This window comes from Coccomyxa subellipsoidea (assembly GCF_000258705.1).
Source record: "Coccomyxa subellipsoidea C-169, whole genome shotgun sequence".
Classification (NCBI taxonomy): Eukaryota; Viridiplantae; Chlorophyta; class Trebouxiophyceae; family Coccomyxaceae; genus Coccomyxa; species Coccomyxa subellipsoidea.
The window spans coordinates 1,156,733-1,184,663 of record NW_005178024.1 but is presented as its reverse complement, the minus strand read 5'-3'; the positions used below and the strand labels follow the sequence as shown (position 1 = coordinate 1,184,663).

General features: G+C 52.8%; 4 protein-coding genes across 4 annotated transcripts; 2 read left to right on the top strand and 2 right to left on the bottom strand.

Moving 5' to 3' along the window:
• Positions 1-819: 819 nt before the first annotated feature.
• COCSUDRAFT_38292 (phospholipid-transporting ATPase) lies at positions 820-9,754 on the bottom strand (the record flags this gene model as incomplete). The annotated part of the gene is made up of 20 exons (XM_005643959.1): positions 820-1,007; positions 1,132-1,240; positions 1,344-1,510; positions 1,646-1,750; positions 1,984-2,208; positions 2,538-2,688; positions 3,054-3,254; positions 3,424-3,507; positions 3,765-3,969; positions 4,363-4,520; positions 4,908-5,161; positions 5,506-5,784; positions 6,082-6,208; positions 6,444-6,752; positions 7,048-7,239; positions 7,471-7,659; positions 7,811-7,982; positions 8,073-8,138; positions 8,260-8,336; positions 9,677-9,754. The coding sequence occupies 20 exons, from the start codon at positions 9,752-9,754 to the stop codon at positions 820-822; spliced, it is 3,336 nt and encodes a 1,111-aa protein (XP_005644016.1).
• A 1,544-nt stretch (positions 9,755-11,298) lies between these two features.
• COCSUDRAFT_31276 (transporter like protein) lies at positions 11,299-14,516 on the top strand (the record flags this gene model as incomplete). Its single annotated transcript, XM_005643958.1, has 9 exons — positions 11,299-11,503; positions 11,607-11,761; positions 11,893-12,004; positions 12,119-12,357; positions 12,479-12,695; positions 12,789-12,932; positions 13,089-13,210; positions 13,573-13,712; positions 13,935-14,516. 9 exons carry the CDS (start codon positions 11,299-11,301, stop codon positions 14,098-14,100), a joined length of 1,500 nt encoding a protein of 499 aa, XP_005644015.1. The 3' UTR covers positions 14,101-14,516.
• A 762-nt stretch (positions 14,517-15,278) lies between these two features.
• COCSUDRAFT_67905 (hypothetical protein) lies at positions 15,279-20,257 on the top strand (the record flags this gene model as incomplete). Its single annotated transcript, XM_005643957.1, has 11 exons — positions 15,279-15,348; positions 15,436-15,576; positions 15,753-15,910; positions 16,098-16,466; positions 17,378-17,669; positions 17,760-17,863; positions 17,983-18,031; positions 18,131-18,279; positions 18,390-18,586; positions 18,785-18,957; positions 19,397-20,257. The coding sequence occupies 11 exons, from the start codon at positions 15,279-15,281 to the stop codon at positions 20,209-20,211; spliced, it is 2,517 nt and encodes an 838-aa protein (XP_005644014.1). The 3' UTR covers positions 20,212-20,257.
• Positions 20,257-27,263, bottom strand: COCSUDRAFT_67904 (hypothetical protein; the record flags this gene model as incomplete). Its single annotated transcript, XM_005643956.1, has 19 exons — positions 20,257-20,985; positions 21,109-21,253; positions 21,374-21,491; positions 21,635-21,762; positions 21,866-22,013; positions 22,154-22,380; positions 22,545-22,768; positions 22,952-23,188; positions 23,427-23,598; positions 23,750-23,934; positions 24,061-24,274; positions 24,466-24,714; positions 24,855-25,016; positions 25,128-25,403; positions 25,520-25,693; positions 25,837-25,935; positions 26,060-26,250; positions 26,390-26,569; positions 27,041-27,263. 19 exons carry the CDS (start codon positions 27,261-27,263, stop codon positions 20,852-20,854), a joined length of 3,486 nt encoding a protein of 1,161 aa, XP_005644013.1. The 3' UTR covers positions 20,257-20,851.
• Positions 27,264-27,931: the final 668 nt, after the last annotated feature.

Sequence of the window (27,931 nt, the reverse complement as noted above, 5' to 3'; positions counted from 1 at the left end):
GCTGCATGGGGTGGGTGGTTGGATTGATTGGAGGGAAGGCTGCTACCTTGGATGGGCTACCGATGGGGCTGGCGCTGGGAGCGAAGGAGGTACGCCGCGCGACGGAGGTGCCCACAGAGCCACTGCCGGTGGAGCTGCCGAGGCTGCTGGTGCGGTGGCGCTGCGGGTCGCGAGTCAGCGCCTGGTCTAGGGCGGCGATCACCGGGTGCCGCCCGCTGCCCACCCCCGCCCTGGCCTCAGGTGGGGTGTAGTAACCCAATGACCCCGGCTTGTCTCCTGGCACGTACCCTGCCCAGCAATGTGCTTGCAAACTTCATGTACAGCTAGTGAAGCTTCCACCCTTCAGCCGATGCTGTTTGCAGAAACAAGCGGTGGGAAAACAAGGTACAAGTCAAGCGAGTATGGGAGCTTGCGCATGCAAAGCAATGTGACACCAGTGAAGTGGGACGGGTGAATGAGATGTTGAGGGCGAGAAAGGCCCGGCTGGTGCCAGGCAGACGCACCGCAGTTGACGGAGACTGTGCGGCTGCGAGCAAGGCCCGGCGACAGTGCCGACTTGCCGCTCTTCAGCACGGCGGTGGACTTGATGCGCTGCATCTTCCCAGCCTTCACCAGCGCCTGGATCTCCATCACTATGCTGCGGTCGTCAGGATATAGCCGCCTGCACACACCACGCCAGCACATTCATGACCTGTGATTCGTGCATGTAGTCTGACTCCCTGTACTGACATATTGGTGAACTTATTCTTTTTGAGCCGGACTCTCAATTTATATTTGAGATAGGCCATGCTATAAGGCACAAGAGAGAGATGGGACAATTCAAGAGAGGCCACACCTGCATGCCTGGCGGATGAAGAAGCCGGGAAGGACGCAGGCAAAGGGCGTGACAAGGACGATCAGCCAGAAGACTGGAGCTGGAGCCAGGACCTCCACAAACAAGTGGTAGACGGCTTGAGACAGGGACAGCGGAAACAGACCATACAACAAAAGATACAAAAACCACACACCTGCCGCCACACATTGCACACAGAGATCAGATTCAAACTTCTGCATGCATCTTGATCATGAGCTGTGCCAGGCAAGGACAATGAAACGGCAGTGGATTTTTAGGAGATGTGAGAGGGCACTTACAGACACTGAACCAAATGGACAGATGATGGAGAGGCGTCCAGTGATCCAAGATGGAAGCAATCTCCAGATGGACAGTGACCACCACAACAGTGAACAGAATGCTGCCAACCTGCACATCAGCGTTACGCCATCAGTAAGTGGACATGAAAACACATGATGCTTAGATGCTCTCCTAAGGGGAATGAATCGATGCCATAAAAAGCTAGACTCACCTCCCAGTGGGTGAAGGTTGTTCCGGAGCTGCGATCGGCATAGATGGACTGCGTGGCAAACATGACCATGACAAACATGACTGCCGCCTGGAAAATGGCATTGATGACCCAGCCCGCCAGCGCCATCGGCCTGAAATACAGGTTCCTCGGGCCTGCCTGGTACAGCCCTGTCATGTCACAGCAATAGTCAGCATGCAGCTTTTCTAGAGTAGTAAATCTTAAGCCACCGTGTCTCCAAAGCCCACAGCAAGAGAGCAGCCTTTGGTGGCTGCTCATGAAAAGAAAGATGAGCAGGATTGCACCTGGGTAGAGCCGGCTCATCTCGCGGTCCACGTCTTGGTCAAACATGCCAATGATGAGCGGTGGCAAGACCGTGAAGATGACGTTGTACAGAGACATGTAGAAATCTGCGGCCGCCAAGCAATTGTCAGCACCCATCCATCACAGGCTGCTTCGTAATTTTCATAGGCGTGATAGACCAAGCCTGTCTTCAAGCATGCCTGCCTTGAATGTTGTGTGATAGGATGTCCACATAGAGGTCATCTGCTTCCTTGATAGCCAGAAAACCTTGATAGTTTTCATGGCTATCTGGCCTGTGTCTTGGTGTAAGTAAGGTGGTTTTAGATGAGGATTGGCGCACCGTTGTAGATGATTTGACCGGAGAAGAAGCAGAGGGCGTTGTAGAAGAAGATGGTGAGGCCGAAGAGCAGGTTCTTGTAGAAGAAGTAGGACACCATTCGCGCGATGCGCAGGTAGGACCAGCGCCCGTGCACCAGCAGCAGCGGCTCCAGGAAACGGAACTGTGCTATCGCAAAATCGCTGCTCATCACCGCCTGCATCCCCTCTTGCCCGCTGATGCCCATGCCTGCAGCAGTGTCATCCAGAAATTTCAATGTTTTCTGTCAGCTCTGCTTGGATTTATTCAGCTGCGCCATGTGACATCATGGATGGAAAATCCCAACAGGGTCATCTAGGGATTTAAGCTTCTTTGTTACATATTGCAATTCTTGAAGTGCGCCTCATGTGACCTTATGCATGCAGGATCCCACAGCTGAGCACCGGAGCTTGTTTAGCATTTGGTCTGGTAAGACATATTCTCCGAGTAAAGAGACCGAGGTGGGTACGTCCTGTGAGCGATCATCGGACACTTGGAACACAGCTGGGTATCTGGTGACTGCAAGGGAAAATGCTCACCTATGTGTGCCTCCTGGATCATGCCCACATCGTTGGCCCCGTCGCCGATGCCGAGGGTGGTGTCGCCGGTGCTCTTGACGAGCGCGGTCACCTGCGCCTTCTGCTTCGGCGACACGCGGCAGCACACCACCGCTGCACACGCCTGGCCCACCTGCGCATGCCAGCTCTGCCTCTTGGTTGCCCGAAAGGCTTCAATGTAAGGCATGCATGCTTGACTTGTCTGGGCTTGAAGGCCTGACCTTTTCCGTTAAAGTAATCATCCAAGAGGCGAGAGGCATCTTCAGGGAAAAGCGATTGATTCTCACGGCATTGCTCACTGCTCCTGCCGAAAGAGGCAAGGTGCGTCTGCAAACAAGCTGCAGGTAAAGGATGCTAACTTTGCTGGACTCGCCAGATCAAAGAAAGATTTAATCAAGAGCAATATTGAGAGTTGACTCTTGGCTCTGGCTTGTTGGGTACAGTTCACAACTAGGCAGGATGAGTCACTGTTGCTAAGAGGGGCAGTGCATTAGTCACCGCGAGGAGGGCGTCCCGAGTGTCGCCGGCCAGCGCATGCACGAGGGCCTTGCCGTCGATAATGAGGGCGTTGCCTCCGTCGCTGCCGCCGCTGCTGTTCCGCGCCATGTGCCGCAGCGCGTCGTTCAGCTGCTCGCGCACCGCTATCGCCGCCAGCGCATCAGCCTCCTCAAAACGCCCCTCATCCTCCAGTGCGTTCCCCTGTGCAGATGTTCAGTTCAGCTCACACAGCAAACTTATAGCCTTTTCCCTGACAGGAGACTGAAGGCTCCTTCAGGTCGTCCTGCCCATTTATATTAAGTCACGCATGCATGCATGTCCTCAAGCGCCAGAAACCAAAGTAATATAGGAAATTTGAAAGCCGGCGGACCTCCTTTGTGGAGGCTGTCACAATGTACTGCGCCATCTCTGTGCGCAGCAGGCTGCAGGCGAACCCAATGTTGATCGCCGTCTCCTGCGCTCCCCCAACACATATTGCTCAGCAGGCACAAGCCAACACATATTGCTCAGCAGGCACAAGGACCTCTGCACTATTCTCACCCAACACAACTCTGTGCACTGGTCACAAATGGTCCAAAGCAGCACACCAGAAAAATGTTTCCATGCAATCTGCTTCTCACACCAGAATGTTGATTTTCGCGGAGTCTTCTTTGCACGTCGGAATATTCATATTCGCGATCTTGTCAGGACATGAGGAAGTCTTCTGAGCACCTGCTTGTCGCCAGTGAGGACCCAGATGCGGATGCTGGCGGCTGCCAGGCGCTCAATGCATTCTGGGACGCCCTCCTGCAGCTTGTCCTCGATCGCGGTGCAGCCCAGCAGCTGCAGCCGCTTCTCTATGTCCTCCGCCACCGCCGCCAGCTTCTCCTCGCGCCCGTGCAGCGCCGTCTTTGCCGCATAGTACTTCACCTGCCACCTGCAATTGTAATTCCCCCTCTTTAGCATGACATGTATATTCATCTCAACTCAACTCCCCAAGCTTGATCATTATATTACGCACTATCCTGATAGGAGGACAGGTGCGTCCGCAGGCAAGCTGCAGGTAAAGGCTGTGCATGTCCTGTCCCTTGTAGCACTTGCCAGACCCAAGCAAGACACAATGGCTAATGGGCATGGTGCTCAAATTTTATGCAGCCTCCCGCCAGCTAGGGCCAAATTTTTGCCAACATGGCATCTTTGTCTCCAGGCACTTCATGCATGCCTAAAACCAAGGGCAATGTGCCGCTTTGCAGCTGGGGGCCGCTTGCTCTTTGTGGAGCATTTCACTACTGTACACAATGCACAAGCAAGCAGCAGCAGAGTGGCTCACGCGTCATAGGCGACAGGGTCGAGCTCGACGCAGGAGAGGCAGAGTGTGCGCAGGCCGGCCTCGCCATACATCTCCATGTGCTCGCGCGTTATCTGCTTCAGCGCCGTGTTCAGCTTGTTGTTCTGGTCCAGCCGCTCATAAATCACCGTGTCAGCACCCTGCATGCATTCACCGACTACAATTATTATCGCAGCCTGTTCCTGCCACGAGGCAAGGTGCGTCTGCAGACAATAACAACTGTAAAGGCCATCACAGACCTACTAGATGGGCCCTGGCGAAAGCCATGTTCAGGAGACTTGCATAAAAAGGTCGTGCTGATCAACAGCCATGTCCCCTCTCAACAGAGAGAACATCAGAGGTACATATGCTGCAAGTTTGAGGCAGGTGCAGGAGGTGACTGGGCACCTAGCAACAGGGGTTCAGGATGAACTGTAACAGTGATCTACCCTGGAGCCCACTGTTTATTGGGTACGAGGTGTGAGTCACCCTGATCAATCACTTATGAATCTTGCAATAGAAACGGCTGCAGGTGACCTGTGTCACACCTTGCAGTAGAGCATGATGTTGCCGGTGGGCGTGCGGCAGATGACGCTCATGCGCTTGCGGGTGGAGTCAAACTCCAGGATGTTCAGGATCTCATACTCCACTTCTACGGTGGCGTCCCCGTCCGGCTCTCGCACCAGGACAGAGGTGTGGTTGCGTCGGTGGAAGAAGAAGCCAAACGCCTTGCCCGCCGCCACAAGCGCCGCCTCGTCCGGCGACTCCGCCTGGTACTTTATGCCCTCCGGGTCCTCCGGGCCTGTCATTCAGCGGCAGTACAGCAGGAAATCACCAGAAGTCAAACTTTAAAATTTAGTTGATTGCTTATAAAACCGTTGCTGAACTGTCAAAATCTTTAAAATGGACCTGCGTGCTCTCTCCTCTCCAGCTGTGGTCACCCTGGTCTAACAATGTGTCCTCGGATTCACAGTCACGAAGTGGTGGACAAGCACCTATTTCAGCAGCGCCAGATCCATAAAAAGGGTTTGTAGATGAGACAGAGAGCAGGGCTGAGAAGACGCAGGCACCAGTGCCCCATGGCTCCAGCATGAAGAAGAGGGTGTGCATGAGGCAAATGGTAGCGCTGAAGGGAAGAGCGCACACCATCGGGGATGACGGTGTGACAGACGGCGAGCACGCGGAAGAACTCGCGGATGACGTCCGGCCGCGCCTCGTCGCGCCAGGCCCCTCCCAGCAGCCGCTTGTCATAAAAATTGAAGGAGGGTGCGCGCCAGTGCTGCGCGGCCGTCGCGTCCGCCGCCACTGGGACGGCCAGCCCGTTACGGCGCGCGGCCGCCCGCTCAATCTCCGTAACACCCGTTCCGTAGCTCACCCCCGCGATGGAGCACTTAAAGAACTCCATCTCGTTGCGCGTCAGCGTGCCTGCATGCAAGCGGTGGCTGATTGCTGCAAGATGAGAAGCACAGGCACGGCACCAGTGTGCAATCCATTTCACAATTGCCAAGGGCAGCCAAACAATGCATTTATGAGCAGGTTCCTCGCATGTGAGCGCAGCTGGGTGCTACCATTCTGCTAGCGCCAGGATCTAGCGCTGGGCAACAGCTTCACAGCTTCTGATTGCGTTCCGCTGATCTGTAAGGACATGTTAATGAATGCATGATGATGCTTGTGCAGCAAGCAGAAGTGTGGGTCTGGATTAGAAATTGAGTTGGGGTGCACCTGTCTTGTCGGACAGGATGGTGTTGACCATGCCCAGCTCCTCGTTGAGATTTGAGGTGCGCGCCAGAGCGGGCGTGTCCGTCTCCTCATGGTACATCGACTGATCTCTGTTTATGAACACCAGCGCCTGCGCCCGGCACACGATGATTCTTCTTCATCTTCCAATTCCAAAGTCACAAACAATCCATGTGCAAAGCTCTGCATGATCTGCATGGCACATAGCACATAGAGGCATCATTTGCGCATCATGTTGAGAGGATGCAGCACAGGCGCCGTATGCCGGCAGTGGTTTTAAAATGGATATTGGATCGTGGTTGAATTAGAGGCCCCTATGGGTTGCATGAAAGGGGTCAGCGGCCCACCTGGACAACTTTGACCATCTCCAGGGAGACGTACAGGGAGATGGGGATGAGGTAGCCGTACAGCACAAAGGAGGTGACAAAGGCATACACCCCGCTCAGCACCGCCTTATTGGGGTTGAACGCAATGGGGGCAGCCTCGGGGGCGATGTACCACATCTGCGGTGAAATATTCTTCGTCCACAGTGCAAAGAGCGTAGCGCCCACCAGGCACATGGCGAACAGCAGGGCGAACATGAGCAGGATCATTTTGTCCATCTGGTGCTCTATGCGGCTGCGCTTCGAGGGCGGCAGCGTTGCATTCTTCATCACCTGCTCAATCGACACATGACAGATCCTTTAATTAAGAGTTTAGGTAAAAGAGGAATGCAGACATCAAAGGAGAGCGAGTGCCGTGGAGTATAGATTCCTAAAGTTATCCTTGCTTGCTTAGTGTTGCTTCCAAATGAGTCCAGTGGCAACAACACCACATTGCATGCAGCATTTGGCATAGTGCCGATCACTGAACAACATGACTTTGTGCAAATCCATGGTCAGCATCGGTTCATTGCTTCAAGTATGAGGGGTCCCACAGGAATTGGGAAATAGCAGCAGGGGGTGTGCATGCCTTGGTTTCATGGCCTGCAAAAATGACAACGCCCAGGATGCTCTTGGTGTTGCGCAGGCTGGATCCGCGCAGCAGCAGGCATGCGGGGGACAGCGCCAGCGGGCCAGATTTGGCGATGTGGTCCCTCTGGAGCACCAGGTTGCCTGTAAAGGTGTACAGCGAGGCATTGGGCTGCTCGCAGTGGATCTCCCCCTGCGACATATGCACACCTGCTGTCTCAGCCCTCCACGCACCCCTCACAAAGCCGTGCATGCATGCAAAAGTATCTTGGAATCCTTGGCTTCTGCACTTCTGCTTGCATGTCTGCCTGACAGGTTTTCTGGCAGTGACGGTAGCTTTTCTACTGATCCTGCTGCATGTGCCGTAAGCGGGTTATCACTCGTTTGTGCTCCTGCCAAGTGTGAAATTGTGCGGCTGCAGCACCTTGAAGGCGGCAATGTTGTTGGAAGTGAGGCCTTTGGTCTGATCCAGCGCCTTTTTGATCTTCAGGTTGCTCTCCCCGTCCAGGTTGACAGTCTCCACATAGGCAATGCCGTCATCATTGGTGGACGACAACAGGAGCAGGTCAGCAGGAAAGAAGCTGTCCTTCTCCACCTTGATCACATCCCCAACCTGCAAATGAGGTATTGAATGCAACCGTCAATTCTGCAGCTCATTCTGCTGGATCATACACTGAGCACAAGCAGTCTTGAACAGGACTCCATGTTCTCTTCTTGATCAAATTGTCAAGATGATCTGCAGTACACGGGTGCCAGCAGCGCACCAAAATGTCTCGCCATTGTCTTCGTTCCCATGCACCGGTGACTGGGTTGAAGACCACAATGCCTCTCTTGTTCACTTCTCTGTCCGCCTGAAAGCGGTGGAAGTCCTCCAGAGCCTCCTTTGCCATGGACACACCCAGCACCAAAGCCAGGGGCAAGAAGGTGGTGATGGGCCTGCATGGCAGAGCAGATAAGACAACTAGGCGTGCATGCTAGTGGATGCTAGATGAGTAAGCATAGATTCCATCAGGCTGATCTGCATACCTGACAGGACTGAGGGATGTGCATGAGATCGCTGCAACGAGGGTGAAATAGACGTTTGCAATTCGTCTGCAGGAGACACCACATTGCTTCAGAACAATCTGCCGTGCTGCTATTGGAAGGAGCTTAAATAATCACATCAGATTGCTAAACAAGGAAAAGTCAAGTTACTAATAGAGGTGGCTCCCACCTGAACTGCTCAAAAAGTGCCTTTGGGAAATAAGTGAATACATTGTACTTCGTGGTGGACACATAATTTCCTTTATACTCATTGAATTTTTGCCCCGTATTGACATTCAGAACTCGTGGCTGATTGGGTGGTGGTTTCATATGCGGCTTGACGGGAATCATCGGGAGAGATCGTACTGCTCGCCTCCGGATAGAACATAACCCGCGGGATAAACTCACATGCCAAGTACTCAGGAGTGTTAGCACGTGTGATACTGGTAGTCAAATAGTGATCGGACACTTCGAAGCATGCTACAGCTACCAGTGTTATCTGGAGGGATGCCGGGTCAAGATATAATTCTGCGAATATTACTCGGACAAGACCCAAGCACTGCTAATCATGATCCGTTCAGAACACACTGAGGACCTACATAGTGATCAAAGGATGAAGGAGAAGAATACGAACAGGCAGCTCCAGGTTACAATTCGGAGTGTAACCGCCAAGGGAGGGAACACCGCATGGCAGACCAGTTTGGATTTTTTTTTAAAGAAAGGATGAGGAGAACGTGATGATGACTTCTCTTTCGTTTCTTAAAAGATGGAGGCTGGGTAACAGGAAGCGACACCTAACATGCAGCAGTTTTTGTTTGCATGCTGCAATCTGCTTTCTAAACGTTTGCAGCCGCTGGCCGCCAGCGGCGGCCCGCGGGTGCGCAGGCAGCGTGCATTCTACAGCGGTACGAAATGTCTGAATTTGTTTTTCAGACACCTGATTTGTTCATCCTAGGAGAGTGCTGAGAGTCACAAAAGCACTAGACAGGCCAGGAGAGCGCCGAATGAGCCCTAGAAACACCCAATAAACTTGAAAGCACGCCAGACACACTGCCAGAGTGCACCTCCACTAAAGCAGTGGGTACGGCAATCAGGTGTGCGCTGATCAAATGAAACAAGAGTACAAGCACACATCAGGTCCCCATGGGGAGTGGTGCCACGACATTGATTCTGCCATGGCATGCCAGCAATGTACAAGTAGCCAAGACCGCGCAGCAAGCACCAGCGCTAGCCAACACCAGGGAGGCCGAGACTGATATCCAAGTTGACTAATCCATGAGCTGACCATTTCCCATGTCAAGACCATTCTGGTTAGATTCAACTGCCTGCACAACACAGCCGTCACTGGTGCTGTGCCAGTTTCCAAGAAATGCAAGATTCTGCAGCTAAAACAAGCAAAGATCTCTGTCTAAAAGAAACTGACGTTTTCTTGCTCGCCACTCACTGGGAGCATTGTAGCTGTCAAGGGCCAACTGCTGGGAGACTGCACATCCAAATGGAACACACGACTGTCTTGTAAGCATATGAGGCTCTGCTGCAAAAGAGCTTGCTGTGCTGAGCTGCACAAGGTCACTGTATGGGTGCTGCAGGAATTTGAGGTGACTGACCTGATGCTTGTCGTATTCTCCTTGGAAGTATGATTCTGCTGAAAAGTTGAGCTTTGTCTTAGGGCACCTCATCTTCATGACAGCCACATCACGAGCCCTGGCTGCCTCCAGGTCGTCATTGAAATAGCCAACATGTTTTGGCCCCTTGCTTACTGCAGCACACCAGCACGATCAAGCTCAGGTATCACACTCGTGGGTGGAAAGGCAGCCTGAGGAAGGATTACTAGGCTAAGCGTGCTTCTTATGTGGGCATTGATGATCTTGCCATTATCTCGATGCATTCAACGAAGGTAGTGTGGATCCTTACCGATGTTCATGGTCGCTCGCCACCGCTTGTTTCCTTTGTGCCAGCACACTCCCATATACTTGGAAACTTTGCGACCCTTGACCTTGGTACCTGTGCAGACATGTTGTCTGTTTCAGAATCCTATTGCTGCGTGAATGCATCCGATAGATGCAATGCAAGAGCAGCATTGCTGACTGTGGCTTTAAGGCTTCTACACAGTTCACCATGTCGATGCCAAAAGATGGCTAAGATTCAGCTGGTACCTGAGCGCTTGCCGCCCTTCGATTTCTTTTTTGTCATCGCGATCAGAGTCCTTCGTGCTGCCTCTCAGCGATCTGTGCTTGGTAATGCAGATCGCTGGCTGTCCGCTGGGGATTCATGGACCATCTTGGGAGATCAGGAACGCCATGGTATGGGCTCTGCAGCAGGTGCAGACTCATGTCCAAGACAAGCGTAATGTACACCCATAAGCATCTAGCATATATCATTGTTTTCCTTATGAGTCCTCAGGAATTGTTCGCCTAGACCGCTTCCCTGAAAGCACAATATATGCGCGATTGCAGAAGTCAATGTGAAGCGAGCTACGTCGGAAGCTTTTGTCGCTTTGTTGAAAGCACGATTTGCCATGAAAAGGTGAATAGATTCGGGAGCATCCGATGGTGAAAAGTTGAAGCGCTACAGAAGCGGGTGTAGAGTTGACTGATGTACATCTTCCTCCACCTGCGCTGCTCAATGCAGTGATACCAATTGGTAAAATGGGTTCAGATCGCAATGGAAATAGCAGTTTTTGGGATGATCCTGAAGGAGGGTCGAATGCAAGCTCAAAAGACGTTGCTCTGCACCCCAATGGAAGTGCTCAAACACTGAGGAACAGAGCTGATGGAATTAGGACGGATTTGACTGCAGAAGCAAGTCAAAGTGCTGATGTGACGCGATTTGGAAGTAACGACGGAGCTTCTTCATCTCAGCATGTGAGAAGTCCCATGAACTGTTAAATGGCTTATTGAACGCTTATACAAGTGCTCTATTAAGTGATATGCTTGTTGAAATGAAGCAAGACTGACCACCTTGCCATACACATGCAGGAGCCAAGCTCAACAGATAATCCCAGCCGAAATGAGGAGTCAGTGCCCCTCAGGCAGGGCGAAATGAGCACGGAAGATGACCATGCATCGCACAATTTTCATGCCATGGAGATGGAGTTGCCTGCAGCAGCAAGGGGTACAAGCGAATTCAGGTGGCAATTAGATTCATGGCACCCTTGCAGATCTGTGTCAAATTACTCAGGGGACGCATATTTCCAACATTCCACCCCATGCTCTGCAGGAGTGTTTTCATGGAGCAAAGAAAGCGAGCCCGGCGGGCAACCAGCATATGCCTGAATTTTGCAATGGTCTTCGAGCGAGCAGACGAAGTCATCCTACCAGCAATGTACAATTTTGTGGCCCAGTCGTTTCAGGCCACCCCGACTCAGCTTGCGACAATCACCCTCAGCAGAGCGCTCGTGCAAGCTCTTGCCTCCCCTCTTGGTGGTCTGTTGGGTGAGTGCTTTCCCATTGCAAAGACGTGCCTTCAATTTCATTGTCACACTGGGCTCACAAAAACAGGCGCCACAGATGATGTCCTGATTGTCTGGTAATGCAGGGCACTGGTACAACAGGGTGTGGGTGATCACTGTTGGATGCATGATATGGGGCTTGATGACCCTCGGCTTCAGCCTGTCATCCAATCTGATCACGGCCATCTGCTTCTGGGCAGTCAATGGGCTTGGTCTGGCCTTGGTTATCCCAAATGTTCAGGTGAAGATCATGTTGCACCATTCCTGCCATGATGCATACCGTATGCAGAAAATTGCTTTCCGAGGATCACCTGGAGTGATGTCAACAAGGATGCCGCATAGAAATTGGAGGTTTGCTGCTGCTTGATGCAGAGTGTGACAGCTGATTTCTACGAGGAGGAGCACAGGGGCAGAGCATTTGGGACTCTGCATTTGACCTCAGCAGCAGGCGCAGCCCTGGGTGGGCTGTATGCTACAAACATGGGTGAGTGTGCGTGTAAACACAGGGTCCCTTGCACTGTAATTTGTCAGCATATTGCTGGGATGATCCAGTGTGCAAGCATAGCAGCAATATGGCTGATGACAGCAACACCTGCAGGGGCGACCCACCTCAGTCAATTTGAGGGTTGGCGGCTGGCATTCTCAATACTGGGCTTCATAAGCCTGGCGATTGGGCTTGCAAACTTTGCATTCTCCAAGGATCCGCGAGTCTTCGATGGTCATCCGCCCTCTGCCACGCAGCCTGGAAGGCAAAGCGGCCCGAAAATGTTAATGGCAGCTCTGAAAGACATCAAGTCTGTCATCACAGTTCCCACCTTTGCGATCATCATTACACAGGTCAGTATCTACATGACCATGACAAACCTGACAGATTTCTTGACCAAATATCTCTGCAGCGGGATAACGACAACATGGTGCCATGGAACAAGGAATGTAGCTGCTGTGTGCAATGTTGCAGGGAATCATCGGAAATGTGCCTGGCATGTCGCTTGCCTTTCTCACGCTGTACCTTCAGCTGCTGGAGGTTTCAAATTTCAAGGCCAGCCTGCTGGTGTCGCTGATGATGCTGGCACATGCTGGAGGAGGGCAGTTTGGAGGCTGGCTAGGCGATGTGGCTTCTCGGTGGCTGCCAAATGCTGGTCGCATCATCGTTTGCCAAGTCAGCGTAGTAGCAGGTGCGAGACTTTTTGCCTGCCGTTTGGGCATCACAATGCAGTAATATTTTAGATTGAAAGATTCCCTGTCCAGCACCGTTCTGTTGTCCTCAGGTGCTATCATGACGGCCACCATATTGAAAGGTCTCCCACACGAGAATGCTTCTGCGTTCTTTGCCGCCTATGTTGCAGTGTTCATGGCAAACGGCGCGCTGAATGCTTGGCCAGCTCCGGCCTGCAACAACCCCATTTTTGCAGGTTATTACTCATCATGCATGCCATGCACGCCTTCCTTCTTGGCACTGAATTCTGAACACCATTGACATCTTCATGTTTGGACAAAAAGCTTTCAAGAGGCATGGCTTTGCTATTCTGACCAGACTTCTTTCCACATGTACCAATGTGTTCCTGCAGAGATTGTGCCAGCACGGCTGCGGACCTTCATCTATGCATTTGACCGCTCTTTCGAGATGGCTGTTGCGGCCTGTGCAGCCCCAGTCGTCGGAAAGCTGGCCGAGTCAGTGTTTGGGTTTGAGGTGCATTCCTGTTCTCTCTCCTTCGCCTGGCTTATTGTCATGCGAAGGCGCCTCGGCCACTGCATTCAGCTCTGCAAAATGCATGGGCTCGATTTAATTGGAGCGCCACCAAAGCAGTGCAGAGAGCGTCGATATTATGGGCGACACCATGTGATATAACAGCATCACGAGGCAAGCAGGAGGCAAAAGGGAACAACGAAAGCTTTGTCTTGCATTCTGGGAACTCCTGCTTGCAGGCATGCACTTCATGATGGGGGAGGATATGCTGCGCTTCCACAGCTGAGCCTGGTAGCCCCGTCATGCAGGTTACCCCATTGCTGATGACACAATGATGATGTCCTTTATAGTGCTTTGGCACACAGGGAACGGCGGCCAGCACAGGGGACGTTGCACATGACCTGCGCAAGGCGGAGTCTCTGAGCAATGCTATGCTGGTCATGACTACTGTGCCATGGGCGCTCTGCTGCGTCGCCTACTCTGGGCTGTACTGGACCTACCCCAGGCATGCCTCGGCACATGTCCAGTCTACTCCTGAATTGATGCCACCCCCTTGCAAATCCAGTGTCTGTACTGAATCTGTCAGCCTTGCGTATAACCTCAATACACCGAACATTCTCCAACACCCATGCCGATAAGAAGACCTGAAGACCTTGCTTATTGCCTTAGCTAGTCGAAAGCTACTCAAGATCTTGCACTGTGTTGATGGGCAAGAACTGCTGTGCAGGGACAAGGGGAAGGTCATTATTTCTGAGGGCCTACCAGATACGCGGAGAGGCCGTCTTGTGGAGAGGAATGGATTCCTGAGATTTGAGGAGAGTGGAGAGGGCCCGTCAAATGAGGGCTATGACAGCAAGTGGCAGCTGCTGCGCACCAGACCATCAGGAAGATGAAGTATGTTTTCGTCTGTAGTCTTCAGCAGTCGTTCTTCTCAGTTGCACTTGCTTGTAAACTTCTCTGAAGCATGGGCATGAGCATTGTGGGAACAGTCCTAGGAACCCCAAAATGAAGACTAGCCCCCCGGCTTGTCTCACAGAAGTATTCAAGGTGTACATTTCTACATGATTGCTGTACATTTCTACAGAATGACAGCGTGCTTACTTGGGTGTCCTTCAAGGAAGAATAAGCTCAATGACAGAGTGCTGGTCGCCAGGTTGCTGGCTGACGGGGAAATGGCGTTGGCATGCATGCAGTGTTGTGATTGCTAATCAGGTTAGGCTGAGCTTGCCCTTGAAGGTATTCAAAGATTTCATTCAGGCTTGTTGAGGGCACTCGGTGTAGCTGAAGTCAGAAAAAGTACCATGTGAGTACCCTCCGCCCCAGGGCTTCATTCATGGTCTTGAGCCTGAGTGGACATTCTCTCCATGCAAATGAACCTTCGGGCATGCATATGCATGCATGACTCACCGACATAGGATTAGACAATGATTAGGTCCACCTGCTTGTTTCAAACGACTCCTATTCTCACGTCTTTGCTGCCCTGCTTCTTCACATTCGCCGTTTGACTTATGGCTCATGCACGAACACAGATGAGATCCATATGGCACCTCCTGTCTACCTTTGCGTTCAGTTTCGCAGCTGCAGGTGGGGTTCGAAGCGTAACACTCGACTGGGGTTGATTTAAGCCGTATCAAACTCTGGTGTGAACACGAATACTTTCGCATATGTCTCGACGTCTGGCTCCTCCTGTTACAGGTGTATGTGCAGGTCGGGTAGACACTGCAATTGAAAGCGTGCGTAAGGACGAGCCCTTTGCGTACTTTTACTCCATTGCCGATGCCAGCACAGGCAACTCCACTGTGCTGTTCTTCTCTGACAGGAACGCTCACTGCATTCGGAAGTGGACTGAACAAGGTGGAAAGCTTCGATTTCAGCCATACCCATCTGCAAGAAATCCATATTGAATTCAAAAGTGAATTTGGCAAGTTGGTAGAAAGAGTTCAAGAGCACAGGAAGGACTTGCTGTTGCGGGACAGGTGGCCTGCAAGAATTTGCAGGAGCATGTGGCCATGAGGGTTTCAGGGACGCGAAAGGCTCAGCTGCACACTTTTTAACTCCAAAAGGGCTATGCATGAGTCCCAACGGGTTCCTCGCTGTGGCTGATAGCACCAATGCATGCATCAGGAAAGTCACGCTGGAAGGTATGCAAGAGCGTCAACCCACCGTTGCTTCTGTTCCATATATTATATTGACAGCGGAGATCAGGGATGGATTGTGCTTGTGATCAGGGGAGGTGACAACTCTGGCGGGGGAGTGTGGATTTCCTGGAGATGAGGACGGGGAAATGCACAGCGCGCTGTTTTCCAACGGCATTGAGGACGTCGCATGCCTCCCCAACTGCACAATACTTGTCACGGACCCCAGCTCCCGTGAAGTCAGGTCTATATCACTTGATGAGCCATGCGCTCCTCCGCCTGATTCCCCAACCCCAAGTAAGCTGCTATCTGGAGCTGCTCTGTGAGCAATGCTTCATTCAGGCAAAGGAAGGCGTGCCATTTTGTGCGCTCCACTGAGATGCCGTTCAGATAAATTGTGCTGACTGCAGGAGAGAGGTCTGGTGGAATGGGAGTGGGTCAAGCTGCTGCAATTGGTGGGGGTGCTGGGATTGCTGCATGCCTGCTGGTCTGGCTCCTGGGTATTGCCGGTGGGAACTGGATCAAGAAGCGAGTGGCTGTCAGGCGGGCGGCTGTGTGCAGTGGCCTGGTGAGATTTCATGGCTGCATCTTCACTGGATTGATTTCTTTACCTCCGCAAACCTCTCCTATGACGGTGCTATACCTGACTGAACAGTGCTGACAGAGTCCACAAGTTCCCTAGAATGATTCATGTTTGCTTGGGAGTTGTGGCGTGGACCAACGCATTGACATCGGTGCATCTTGCTGTCGCACAGGTGGGTGATTCAGAAAACTGTGAACAATTCACCGGCACAGATGACATGACAGCGACAATCAGACAGAGACTTCTGGGGCACAAGACGAAAGCCGTTGGATCCAAGATGTTCCCTCTGCGCACGCATGGCGAGGATGACTCAGCGTACGGCTTCAACCTGCGCCGCAATCCGCCTGGCCCCTTGCTGCCTGACCTGCTCGACATCCCAGGAGAGCCAGAGGCGCCCTCTGATGCACTCCAGGGGACACATGCTGCTCATGCTGCGGCAGCCGGCACGCTGCACAGTAAAGACAGAGTGGAGGCTGCAGAGAGGGGCGCGGCGGACGGCAGCGCGCAGAGGCATTCGCATGATCCCTTTGAGGATCTGGGGGTGTGATGAGCGCAAGCTTCTATGGGCGCGCACTCGTGCACTTGACGCTGGGCTGCATGGTGTTGATTGACAGGCCCGCACATGCGTGAGACGAGGATAGAGATTGTGGGTTGATGAATGTTGACGGTGTATTGTGTAACATATGGCATGAAGTAATAGAGCATGCTTTCTGTACCATGGCTATAATACTGAGCAGCTGGTGCCCTACGGTGGTGTCTTGTCGGTCTATAATCACCAATTTCGGTTAACAATTTTTGAAGCTTGAACATGACAACTGTTTACGGACGCCTGAATACATTGTACAACATGTTGCGCGTGTGCAACTGCATGCATTTGACCACAAGCTTGCTGCCACAATTATTGTCTCTTCCTCGATAAGATCTATTATGGATGACATCAATTTGTAAAAGAGACATCACAGTAGATGTTGCATGAGGAAATCAGCAACCCAGCGGGCCATGGCAATGATGGGGGGAACAGTTGCCTATTCAGGTTACCCTGCTGAGCTGACTTTGACCGCCCAAGGCTCACTCGAAGAAGCGCCCTCAGCAGTTATGTGATCGTACATAAATTATCAATATGATCAGATATCCAATCTGAAGTATCACAATCTTTCTTTTGTGCTGTTTGCTGACGGTAGGCCTGGCTTAATTGTTGTTCAGAACACAACAGAACAAGATGGGTACCCCAACTTTGCAAGAGAACGCTGTGATGGCCTTCAAAGAATCATTGTTCCAACATTTAAAGGAGATCGGGGTCATCGGAGCCATGAAAGTAGGTGTATCCAGCAAATTTTGAGTAATGAAGAGTGTACGTAAAATGGGAAAAAAGTGCTGATGAGGACAATGAATACTCAAGATCCTAGAAAACAAAGAAGGATCCTAGTCGCATGAATGAACGTTTTTGTGCAGACACAGCTGCACAGGCGCGTTTTGGAGAAGCTGCCTCAAAATGCAGAACTCCCCAGCTCTAAGCTGCAGCAGAAGGCACCAAGCGCATTCGGCTTTATCACTGACAATCTCATTGCAGAGTACCTGGCAGCCTCAAGGATGGAGGTCACTCTCAATGCCTTCCAGTCTGAGAGCGGCCTGAGAAGCACAAGACTTGGCAGCGCTCAGATTTTGCAGCTGCTGAACATCAAGCATGGCACATCCATTTGGGAAGCGTTAAGCGCTCAGGGAGTCCATCTGCAGGATGCAAAAGGTAAGCAGAGTCATCCATGCAGTGCATCATAGGAGGCCAGTGTCAAAATGTAATCTCTAGATTGCAAAAATCCTGCTGTGAATTGTGCAGGGACTCCCAACGGGTTGGCAGTTGCTCTTCTTGAGGCCATTGCGGTAGTGTCACTGCATGAGCAGACATGCATGGGAGCCTCACAAAAGATGACCAAGTATCAGGCATGTGACCGTAAATAAAATGACATAGTGCTTTGCATCATAGTGGGCACACACCTGGGCGTCATCGAGGTCATGCACGGTGTCAAGTAAGATACTGAGAGAGCAGCGAACATGTGCAGGATCCCATCCACTACAAATCAAATGGCATGCAGGATGCGGCTCTGGCAGGTTTGGCTTAAGCATTACATACTTCAGATTCTGAGCATTTTGCAGGAAGTACTTGTTGCTGCTCAAGGCATTGTTTGACAAGTATTTCTTTTGCCTCAGGACGTGATGCTGTTGACAAGTATGGAGAAGCACATCAAGGCTTAGTCGCAGACCTGCAAAAGCGGGCCAGGGTGAAGGAAGCGGCGGCCTGCAGATCTGAGGCTGCTCAGAGACGGTCTGCTGACGATGCAAACCTCGCCCTCGATGAGGTGCAGCACCTATCAACGATCCAGGAGCTACAGTAGCAATCTCTACCTTGAAACTCCTTCATCCAGAGACAAGAATGGGCCCTGGATGCAAGTGTTGGTTGTAAGTGCAGGCAGTAGACATTCTGGAGGCGTCCATGCGCGCATTGGAGGATCTGCGCTCGAGGTTTGCAGCCTCCCAGCGCACAGTGGGGCACCTGTCCAGGCAGCTGATCGCCGCGCAGCTGCATCAGCAGGCCAGCCCTGAGAGCGCCTTCTGCACTGCTGTTGCCCTGGAAGCCCAGGAAGCCCAGCTGAGCCGGCACCAGACGTGCGCACCTGCCTTCCCACCCATGCATATATCCATATATAGATTGAGCACTGTTTCTTACAATCTTGATGCAGACACCATCAGAACCTCGTCAGCACTAGCAAAAAAAATTCCATGGCACACCGATACAGAAAGTAAGAATGTCCTAGCAGCATACGAGTACCAGCAGAAGCCTGACGGAGGTTGAGGTTGGAGCAGGGCTGCACGGGTGGAGCGGAGGGAGGAGGCGTTGCAGCAGAGGATCCTGGCGCTGAAGAGGAGTGTCTGCAGGCAGCGCGCAGCTGCGGTGCGACGCCTGGCATCAGCATCCGTTGCACCCGGGCGTCCCTCTTTGGCAGCTGTGTCCACGCTGTCAGCTTCATGTTTGTCAGGTGAGATGCTGTAGCATCTTCTGGTGATCTGCATGCTTGCCAGCAGTGCGGCACATCTTTGTGGAGTTTTGCCATGCTTAGGTCATATTGAAATGGCAAGTTTAACATTGCGTTTGATCCTGTGCATTGCCACCAGGGGCTTGGAGGAGAGAGGATGGAAGTGAGACGTATCCTGACACTCGTGCTGAGAGCGCCTCCTCATCTCTGCGTGAAAGCTCATGCACAGATACTTCCTTGCTGCATTCTCTATGGCGTCACCCGTCATCTCCAGAGACATCTGAGCAGAGAATCTTCAAAGGTGGCACTTTCATTGGGACTCAGTGTGTTTCTGCTACATGCAAAGTTTTGGATCGCATGTGCTCAATTTCCGGATTCTTGCCTGCAATTATGCACTTCCAGGCTACTCAGCAGTGCTAATGACTACAAAGTGCCTTTGCAGGCCACAAGACGGTCCAGCAACAGACATCAGCAGAGACAGGAGATGCATCTGTACAGATGCCTCACATGCAAGCCCAGGCGGCGGCCCCGTCATGTCCATCAGCACCATCAGCAATCGCTGAACAGGAGGACACCCGCTGCAGCGCTAGCCATGACAGCTGTGACACACAGGAATCAGCTGACGATGTCGCAGCATCCCTCAACAAAGCTCGGAAAACCAGTGACCAGGATATATCTGGGACGGCTGCTGAAGCGCTTGATTGTGCAACGCCCGATCGTCTGCCAGGTGGCCTTGACAGAGCAGGGAGTGCAGCAGAGCGCTTCTCTGCCAAAGGCCTCCAGAATGAAACCCCCCCAGTCGGCAGTGAAGCTTTGAGCTTGGACAGAACTGTGGCCTCCATATGTGACTTGCTGACTAACACGTCTCCTGACCCAACAAAGCCAGAGGAGCGGGCAGCAGTGAGGGAAGATAGCGCAGGCGAGGCAGCTTCTGACAGCCATTCTGACCATGCCCAGCATCTCAGGAACACAACAGCATTTGGCGGAGCTACGGAGCCTGTTAGCTGCCCTCAGAACGATGCAAATTCTGAGAGCGGCGACAGCAGGGCTGAGTCTGAGCACTTCACAAGCGATAGGGAGCATGAGATAGAGCAAGCAGTAACCAGCAGTCTGGAGGACCTTGAGAGTGAGAATGCTGGCTTTGACACAGAGCAAGAGGAAGCCCTCATGGCTGCGCTTGGACTTGATAGTTTTTCTGATGCAAGCATTGAAGAGGAAGACTTTGGCAATAATGAGGAGAATGGCGATGGTGCATGACAACACAAGACTAGTCTTGTATATATGTAAGTTCTGATCAGCCTTCTAAAAATAGGGCAACATTAACATCTTCATAATTGCAAGATCAGATGGTGTTGCATCTGAGCACGAGATAGGCAATTGCAAATAAAATGAGTTGAGAAGGTTGCTAGCACTATTCAGTAGGAGGCTCCTAGTACTCAAAAACAGGCCAAGACATATCAAGATTAATTGTTCCTCCTCCATGCATAAGGCTCTACTTGAAAATGGAATATCAAGCAATCTTAGGGGGAAAATGTGCAGTACGCTTCATTCAAGAAATCTCATCTTTTGTCCCATATATGTACTGTAGACCCCCAGGAAATTTTTCACTCATCCTAATGGTCCAGAGCAGCGCAAGAAGATGGTGCTTTTGGGTAGTGTACACTTTCTAGAGTAGGACAGGAGAGTCCCCTCACTACACATGACAAAAGTCTATGAGCAAAATTGGCACAAGCCTCAGCAACCTCTTCATTTTAGAAGAGCTTGCATGGTCTAGAAATGTACATTGGCCTTGCATCGAGAATACATACATTGCTGCTTATCAGCATTATTCAAGCCCCGCGTCAAAACTGCTTTGTCCCAGCTCTGAGGCCAGAACAAGAAATGTAGCAGCAGGTATTTACGGCTTGGAGGGCAGAGCTTCTTGGGCCTCCTCATCCTCCACCAGGGTCCAGTCATCAGAGCCATTGAGGGTGTGGTCCAGAGCAGTTGCTGGAGAGTGATCCTCTGCATGCTCCTCGCTCGTCACATAGCCTGCAGACCAGAAATCAAATGTCGCTCCTGTGAAGTTGACTCAGGCATGCTTCATCTCCTCAGCTCAATAGCATGAAGCGCACAACCTTCAAAACACTGGAAAAGGGATGCAGTGAGGCATACTTGCAGGCAGGACAGCCGCCTCATCAGCAGTCTCTGCCTCGTTGACGGACAGGGCTTCGCTGCCAGCCTGCACCCACTCCTCAAATGCCTTGTTCAGATCAAGCTGCCCAGAAGACAGCGTCTCGCCCACCGCCTTGCCATCACCCTGCAATTATGCAGCATACCATCTTCAGTGCCACGTTCTTGGTACGCTTGTACATTATATGGTAATGAACAGTAGCAGGAGCAATAAAGGCATGCGAGCGTCGGACAGTGACATTCATACCTCGACGGTGGCAGGGGTGTTGAAGTGACCAGCGTCCTGCCCAGAGTCATCCTCGGTGTTGCAGCGGCGGATGAGGCTGTCCAGCAGATCTGGCTCCGGCCCCTCAGAAGGCACCTCCCTGCACACCCAAGGCACACCTCATCATCAGATTGCGATTAAAGGAATGCCTGCAACCAAATGAGGCAACTTCATTGGTCCTGTGGTGTTTGCACAGGCATAAAAAAGTACAGTACACAGCCAGTGATTGGTGCAGAGCCTCACGCAGTGGTCAGGATGCTGTCAGTCTTCACGGCATCAGCCTGTGAGGGCATTCCATCCTCAGCAGGAGCCACAGGTGCTTCTTTGTCAGCCGCACGGCGATACTCCTGGTGGAAGGTTGGCGGGTGCACCTGCAAGTGCAACCAGCATTGTCAAAATGCAGAGGCAGAGCAATCTGGCTGTACAATTGCATGCAGCCGGGAAGCATGCATGGCATGTTCATGCGCAAATTACCTTGCCACAGGAGCACAGGAAGTCATCCTCATCAGAGTCGGTGAAGTCATTCCCATCCATGCCCCACTTGGCAAAGTCCACATAGCCCGACAGGGATGCCGCAGCAGTCTGGGCTGCCATAGCAGCAGACTGCGGTCCATTGATGACCCTGTACACAAAATGTCCACTCAGTTGCTGAACCCCAAACAAGAGCTGCAGAGAAAATTGCCTTTCTTAGCTCTCTTCCTTACAGATGTCATACGGACATACTTTCGCATCACAATGGTGTAGACAGAAGAATGGGCTTACTTGTCGAGGTTTGCAGCAGCAGCCTCTTTGGCACTGACGCCCTTCTGCTTATCAGAAGCATTGCCATAGATGGCGCTCAGGATGTCTTGGTGAGCTCCGTCCGCTTTCTTCTCTGAGGAGACCTGCTCTGGCGCCGGAGGGGCAATGTCCTCTGTGGCAGCAGCGACCAGGAAGTCACCGTCCGCTTGGCTTGGGAAGTTTGAGCGCTTGCGTGCTGGCGCCTTTACCTGCATACGAATCGGTTTAACAAATGTCAAAACTGCCGCCTGCATTTTCTCTGCCACAAGTGTATTAAATGAGACGTTGCATGCACGGTGGCTATGCTCTCACAATCTGCAACAAAAGTATCACGAGATATTCTTGATAATCCCAGGATGAGGCGGGGTGTCACCTGGGCTGCATTCAGCTGCAGCTGGCGCCATGCAGCATACTCGACTTGGGGCCGGCCCTCGGAAGCCTCGCTCTTGGGCGGCGTGGGACCAACCTGCAGCTGCGCAATGGGCGCGCCCTTGACCGGCTCGGCTGCTGTCACGTCCTCAAAAGCCGTTTCGGTGTTCTTGGATGGAGAGCGGTCCGCCAGATCCAGCACAGGGCCGTCCATGGGCAGAGACGACTCTGCAACAACCCACTACTTAATTTGGGCTTCAGGACTTGAAATCGAAGCAGGTCATCCAGAGACATCACAAGTCTCTCCGTTTGTAATTGAACAGAAGTGAAGCGAACCCAGGCTCGAGGTAAGCGTGACCTCAATAACAAGAGGGCCACAATACACACGAGGAGCATTGAGCTGGCGAGTACCGGGTGAGTGAGAGAACTCCTCGGCGGCATCCTCGTAGTGCACATCCTCCACCATGCCGTCGACGGACTCGGCGATGATTGACTGGGCGTCCCAGGCGTGGGCCTCAGACTCGGGGGCGGCGCCGGGCAGCAGCATGGAGGTGCGGTGCTGCATGGCAGCGCAGGTGTCCAGCAGCGCATTCAGCGTGGCCAGGTGCCGCTGCACTGTGGCCAGCCCTGCCTGCCGCGCCTCCTCACCTGCCATCCCACCACTCATCTCAATCACTGTTTGCAACCTCAGGACATGCCAAAGCATTGCGATCTAAATCACGCAAATGCAGCAAATGACGCCCATCGCATGTCAAGGGAAATGCGGAACATCCACAACTGATCCGGGACACGAAACATTGCTGTGAAAAATTAACTCAATGCACAAATGTCAAAGTGGCACCATGAACACACTCCTGCCACTCCTGACATAGATTAGCATGCGCACCCTTCTTGGAGGTGTCCAGGGCGTTGAGCATGGCATCCGTGTAGCGCTGGCCGTACTCCACAATCTGGCTGCGCGCCTCCACCAGGCGGGCGGCCAGGTACTGGTGCACGAATGCGCGCACGTGCTTCACAGACGTCTCAACCGTGTCGTCCACCAGCTTCATGAAGTAGTCCTGGAGCCGTGCACACGACCAGTCACAACATGCAATCTCATTCTCATCATCTCATGGGTCCCCCACTTGGCTGAATTCAGAGATCGTTTATGAGCCATTGCTCACAGTCAGACAAGGGGTAAAGGCCAAAGTGCATTGCAGTGTGACGCACCATGATCTGATCCGGTTTCAGTTCGAAGACGGTCTCCTTGTACGACTCGGTGGTGGTGCGGGAGGTTGGGCGGCCCACGTAGTACTCGCTGAAGCGGCACAGCCCAATTCGGCGGCGGCGCTTCTCCCACACCACAAACTCCTCCTGCCCCTCCCTCGTGCGCTCTACCTCGCGCGGCTCAATCGCTGCGCCATGCACCCAAATCAATCAAGCTCTTGACCCAGCAAAAAGTACCATTGCTCCAGTGCCTTCCAGAATAATTGACGACATCCGCTAAAGCATCTTCTTCAGCAGATTGAGAGGATAGTTACCTGTGTCGAAGAGGTCCTGCAGGTCGGAGTGGAACTGCTGGGCCGTGGGGGGGTCCAGGTGGAGGGCGGCAGGCTCCAACTGCACCTCCAGGGCCTCCCCCACGGCAACCTCCACGCGCTGCGTCAGGCGCTTCAGGTGGCGGTTCAGCAGCCGGAACATCGCCTGCTGCCGCTCATTCGTGGCCGCCTCCAGCGCATGCCAGAAGTCGCGCACCTGCAGCCCCGCAACTATTGTTTAAAATCTGTTCATGCATGGCTGCTCCCTACACTCACCAAGTTTACATGCAGCCCTGCTGCAGCTGCTCAATGCACAGATCATCTCCCGTACGCAGCCAGATGCAAGCGGAAGCAAGATACTGGAAGGGACAGAGACTGAGAAGGAGGCATTTATGGGACGGTGCACACCTCGGCATCGATGGTGGCATGGATGTCATTGTGCAGGTCGTGCAGGGGCAGGGTGAGCTCGTCCCGGGCGGCAGAGCCCTGAGCAGCGGCGCGCGCCCAGAAACGGGCAGCCTTGTCAAAGGCGGCGTGCCAGCGGCCGGCCAGGGCGTCCCTCAGAGCAGGCCGCGCACCAGAGGAGGGGGTGGAGTCCAGCACTATCTTGACTTTCTCAAATAAATCCTCCTTTAACGCCTGCATCTTTCCCCGCACCTGAACAACAGCATATCGTGTTAATGGAACTTCCTGCATATTAGTCTCCTCTGGTGCATGTAAGGACATGGCCAGACATTTGTACCCTCTCCATGTCAGGCATGTTGCGTAGAACATGAGAGTCTTTGCATGAACCTCACCTCGTCCACAACTTCCTGCTCGATGTGGTCAGCCTCCTGCTGGACGCTGTCAAATTGCGTCAGGACATCCTCAAGCTCATTCTGCAGCTTCTCGGCCTCCTCCTGCAGCGTCTGCACGTCCTGCTGCAGCGCTGCATTCGTGGCCGTGGCCACATTGCGCACCTGCGGCATGCATGCTTGTGAGCTGTGAACGATGCATCAGACACAGGAGCTTATGACCAATGCCCATATAACTTGGGAGAAGGGAGATAAACATGAGAAGATGTGCAGTACCTGGTGCAGGAGGCGGGAGGTGTCATCCAGGACAGAGAGGAGCTTGAGGCTGCCGCTGTGGCTGTACAGGAAGCCGAGCACCTTGCTCTCCAGCTGCTCCAGGCCAGACTCTGCCAGCATTTCCTTGGCAGCTGCCACGTACTCCTCAGCAGGGGTGCTCTGTGCCCTGCGGCTCCCGAATGCCAGCTTGCCAAAGCGCATCCGCTCCTCGCTGCCCGCCTTGTTGCGCAGTATCAGACGCGACAGCATGGCATCTTGCGCAGACAGCAGCAGAACCTGCGGGCAGGTCACTCCACTTAGATGTCCATCCATCACCGCCTAAATGTGCGCTCAAGGACATTGCGGACGACTTCGGTGTACAACAACAGTGGCAAGCTGGGATGAGAGGTCACCTGGTCCGAGGAAAGTCGGAAGCCCTCAGAGGCCAGCTGCTTTGTGACCAGGTCAGCCACATACTCCTTGATCTCCTCCGGTTCCAGGCCCTCACTGGTGTGCATGAGGTCCACCTTGTTGACCACAAAGAAAAGGCGCTGCGAAAGCCTCGCCACCAGCTGAGGATTGATGTCCTGCGCAACGGAGGACACTTCTACATGGGAGGCATGCATTGGTGAATGTATCCTGTGTCCCAACCTTGAGCATGATCGAGGTATGCATGCACCCACATTGGCCGAAGATTGTGCATAAGAAATATCAAAGGCAACACACGCACCTTGAGTTTCGTCAGAAGGTCTGCTTCCTCTTGCGTCTTCAGCTTGGTGTAGTCAAGGATGTAGATGACAGCATCAACGCTGTCCAGCAGGCGCTCCACCTGGAGCATGCGATCCAGCACTTTGAAGAGGGGCATCACCAACAAACCGCTCTGCATCTCATGCAGGGAGCAGTGATGATGGCCCACAGTGATATGCATGCATGTGATTGTCATGCGCATGTACCTGGAACTTGAGGGACTCCTCCCCGGCCTCGTTGGGTCCCGGGGTGTCCAGTAGTTGCAGCGAGACCGCATCTGGATCCACCTCAGAATCCTCCAGGGCAGCGATGGGCACATGCACGTCCAAAAAGGCCTCGTCGCTAGACGTGTGATTGCGGGTGCGCACTTCCCTATTCAGGTAGCGCAGGTGCTCACCTGTAAACAAGGACAAACAGTCAATTTCTGAGCACATTCCAACTCGCGGGCATGGCAAGAGACAACGCAGATTTGAATACATGCAATATGTGCGTGGAGCCTTTGCATGAGTGGCTGCTGGGTGGGCAGAGGGACTTACGAATGGCATATTCGCCCACAATTGTGCGCAGCTCTCCCTGAGCAGTGGTGTAGCTCAGCTGGGGGGGCTTTCCTTCTTCCAGGATGGTGTGGGTGATGCGTGTGATGCGAGCAGTCTCTGGTACATTGGAGCTCGGCAGAACCACTGCTCCAAGAAGAGCGTTCAAGAGTGTGGACTTCCCTGCACGCAATGGACCAGCAATTCATTATAATACACGTCAGATGACTTTTGCTCCTAATCAAATATCTGTCTGGGACGGGCTGATGGAAAGCACAAGTGCCTTGATGATCCACCAGGTAGGATAACGGTGCTGCTCCCTAAACTCTTACGAAAAGCCCTGCAGGCAACCTCAGGAGCATGTTTGCAAGGCAGGTTTGGCACAACATAGATTCTTCAAAGAGTCCTGACAATGCACAAGGCACCTTGTACAAGACGTCCCAAAGATTTTGGCCATTGTTGAGAACGAAACTGATACTGTCAATCGGACGTTCACTGTTGAGCAAGGTGACAAGCAAAGCGGTCATGGATCGACGATAAAATCCAATTTTAGTGATTTCATCCTAGGTGTTGAGAGCCACCAGAAGCTACGCTAACATCTGCACTCTCGCTGCAAGCTGATCTAACACCGGGGTGATATTAGAATTCTCATACCTGACTTTGTGAGAGCAAGTACGGCGCAGCTCAGGCCTCCCTCTTTTCGCCTCTTCAAATCAGTGTACTTTGCAAAGAAATCACTGAGCTTCGTATCCAGGAGGAGCTGGTGACCGCCATCCGTCTTTGGTGCCTCAACAAGACGTCCCAAAAATCTCCCTGTGTCTTCCAGGAGGGTTGTCACGTCTCCTTTCAGGTCTGCATACTTCCTCGGAGCTTCCATCTCTGCCTTGTTCTTGTACAAATGAATACTTTCCCTTAGTTCCCATCCGCCAGACAGCGTGTTGCCGTCTGCATCTTTTTTGTCAAAGGTTATCGCACAAATGTGATGTGCAGTGTGCTCAGATCCCAGATCCACGAGGCACATACGCACAGCAAAGCTGGACATTTTACGGGCCTAAATCCACCGGATCCTCCAGGCTACGGATTTAGAATGTGGCCATGTGAAACATTTGAAGGGGGCGAGAAAGCGCCCATAAATGAGCAGTCTCAGCAGGGTGTGACTGGAATACATTGTAGCCACTAATCTACATGCATTGTACACCCGATCAGCCCAGGCCTCATCGGGCCATGGCCAACGTTGGCGCCAGCGCTAGCTGGTTAACCCCGGGGCCCCGCAGCCGCTGAAGAGGCCGGCCCGCGTGCTCGGCACGTCACGTGTGTCACTGTGTCGGTCACAGTGATCATCATGAAAGCCGGTGAACATGCATGCCATGTGACCCACACGTTGGGCCCCCTCGCTTCCACTATCAACAGCTGTTAACGTTTTGGTTGCGCGCGGCGCCGCTGCTTCTTCAAGAAGCGGCAAGTAGCATGGGCAATACCGTACTCAGGCCGCAGTATTGCTGCCAGCTACAGCTTGTGACAGGGCAAATACAAGGCCGTACTGCG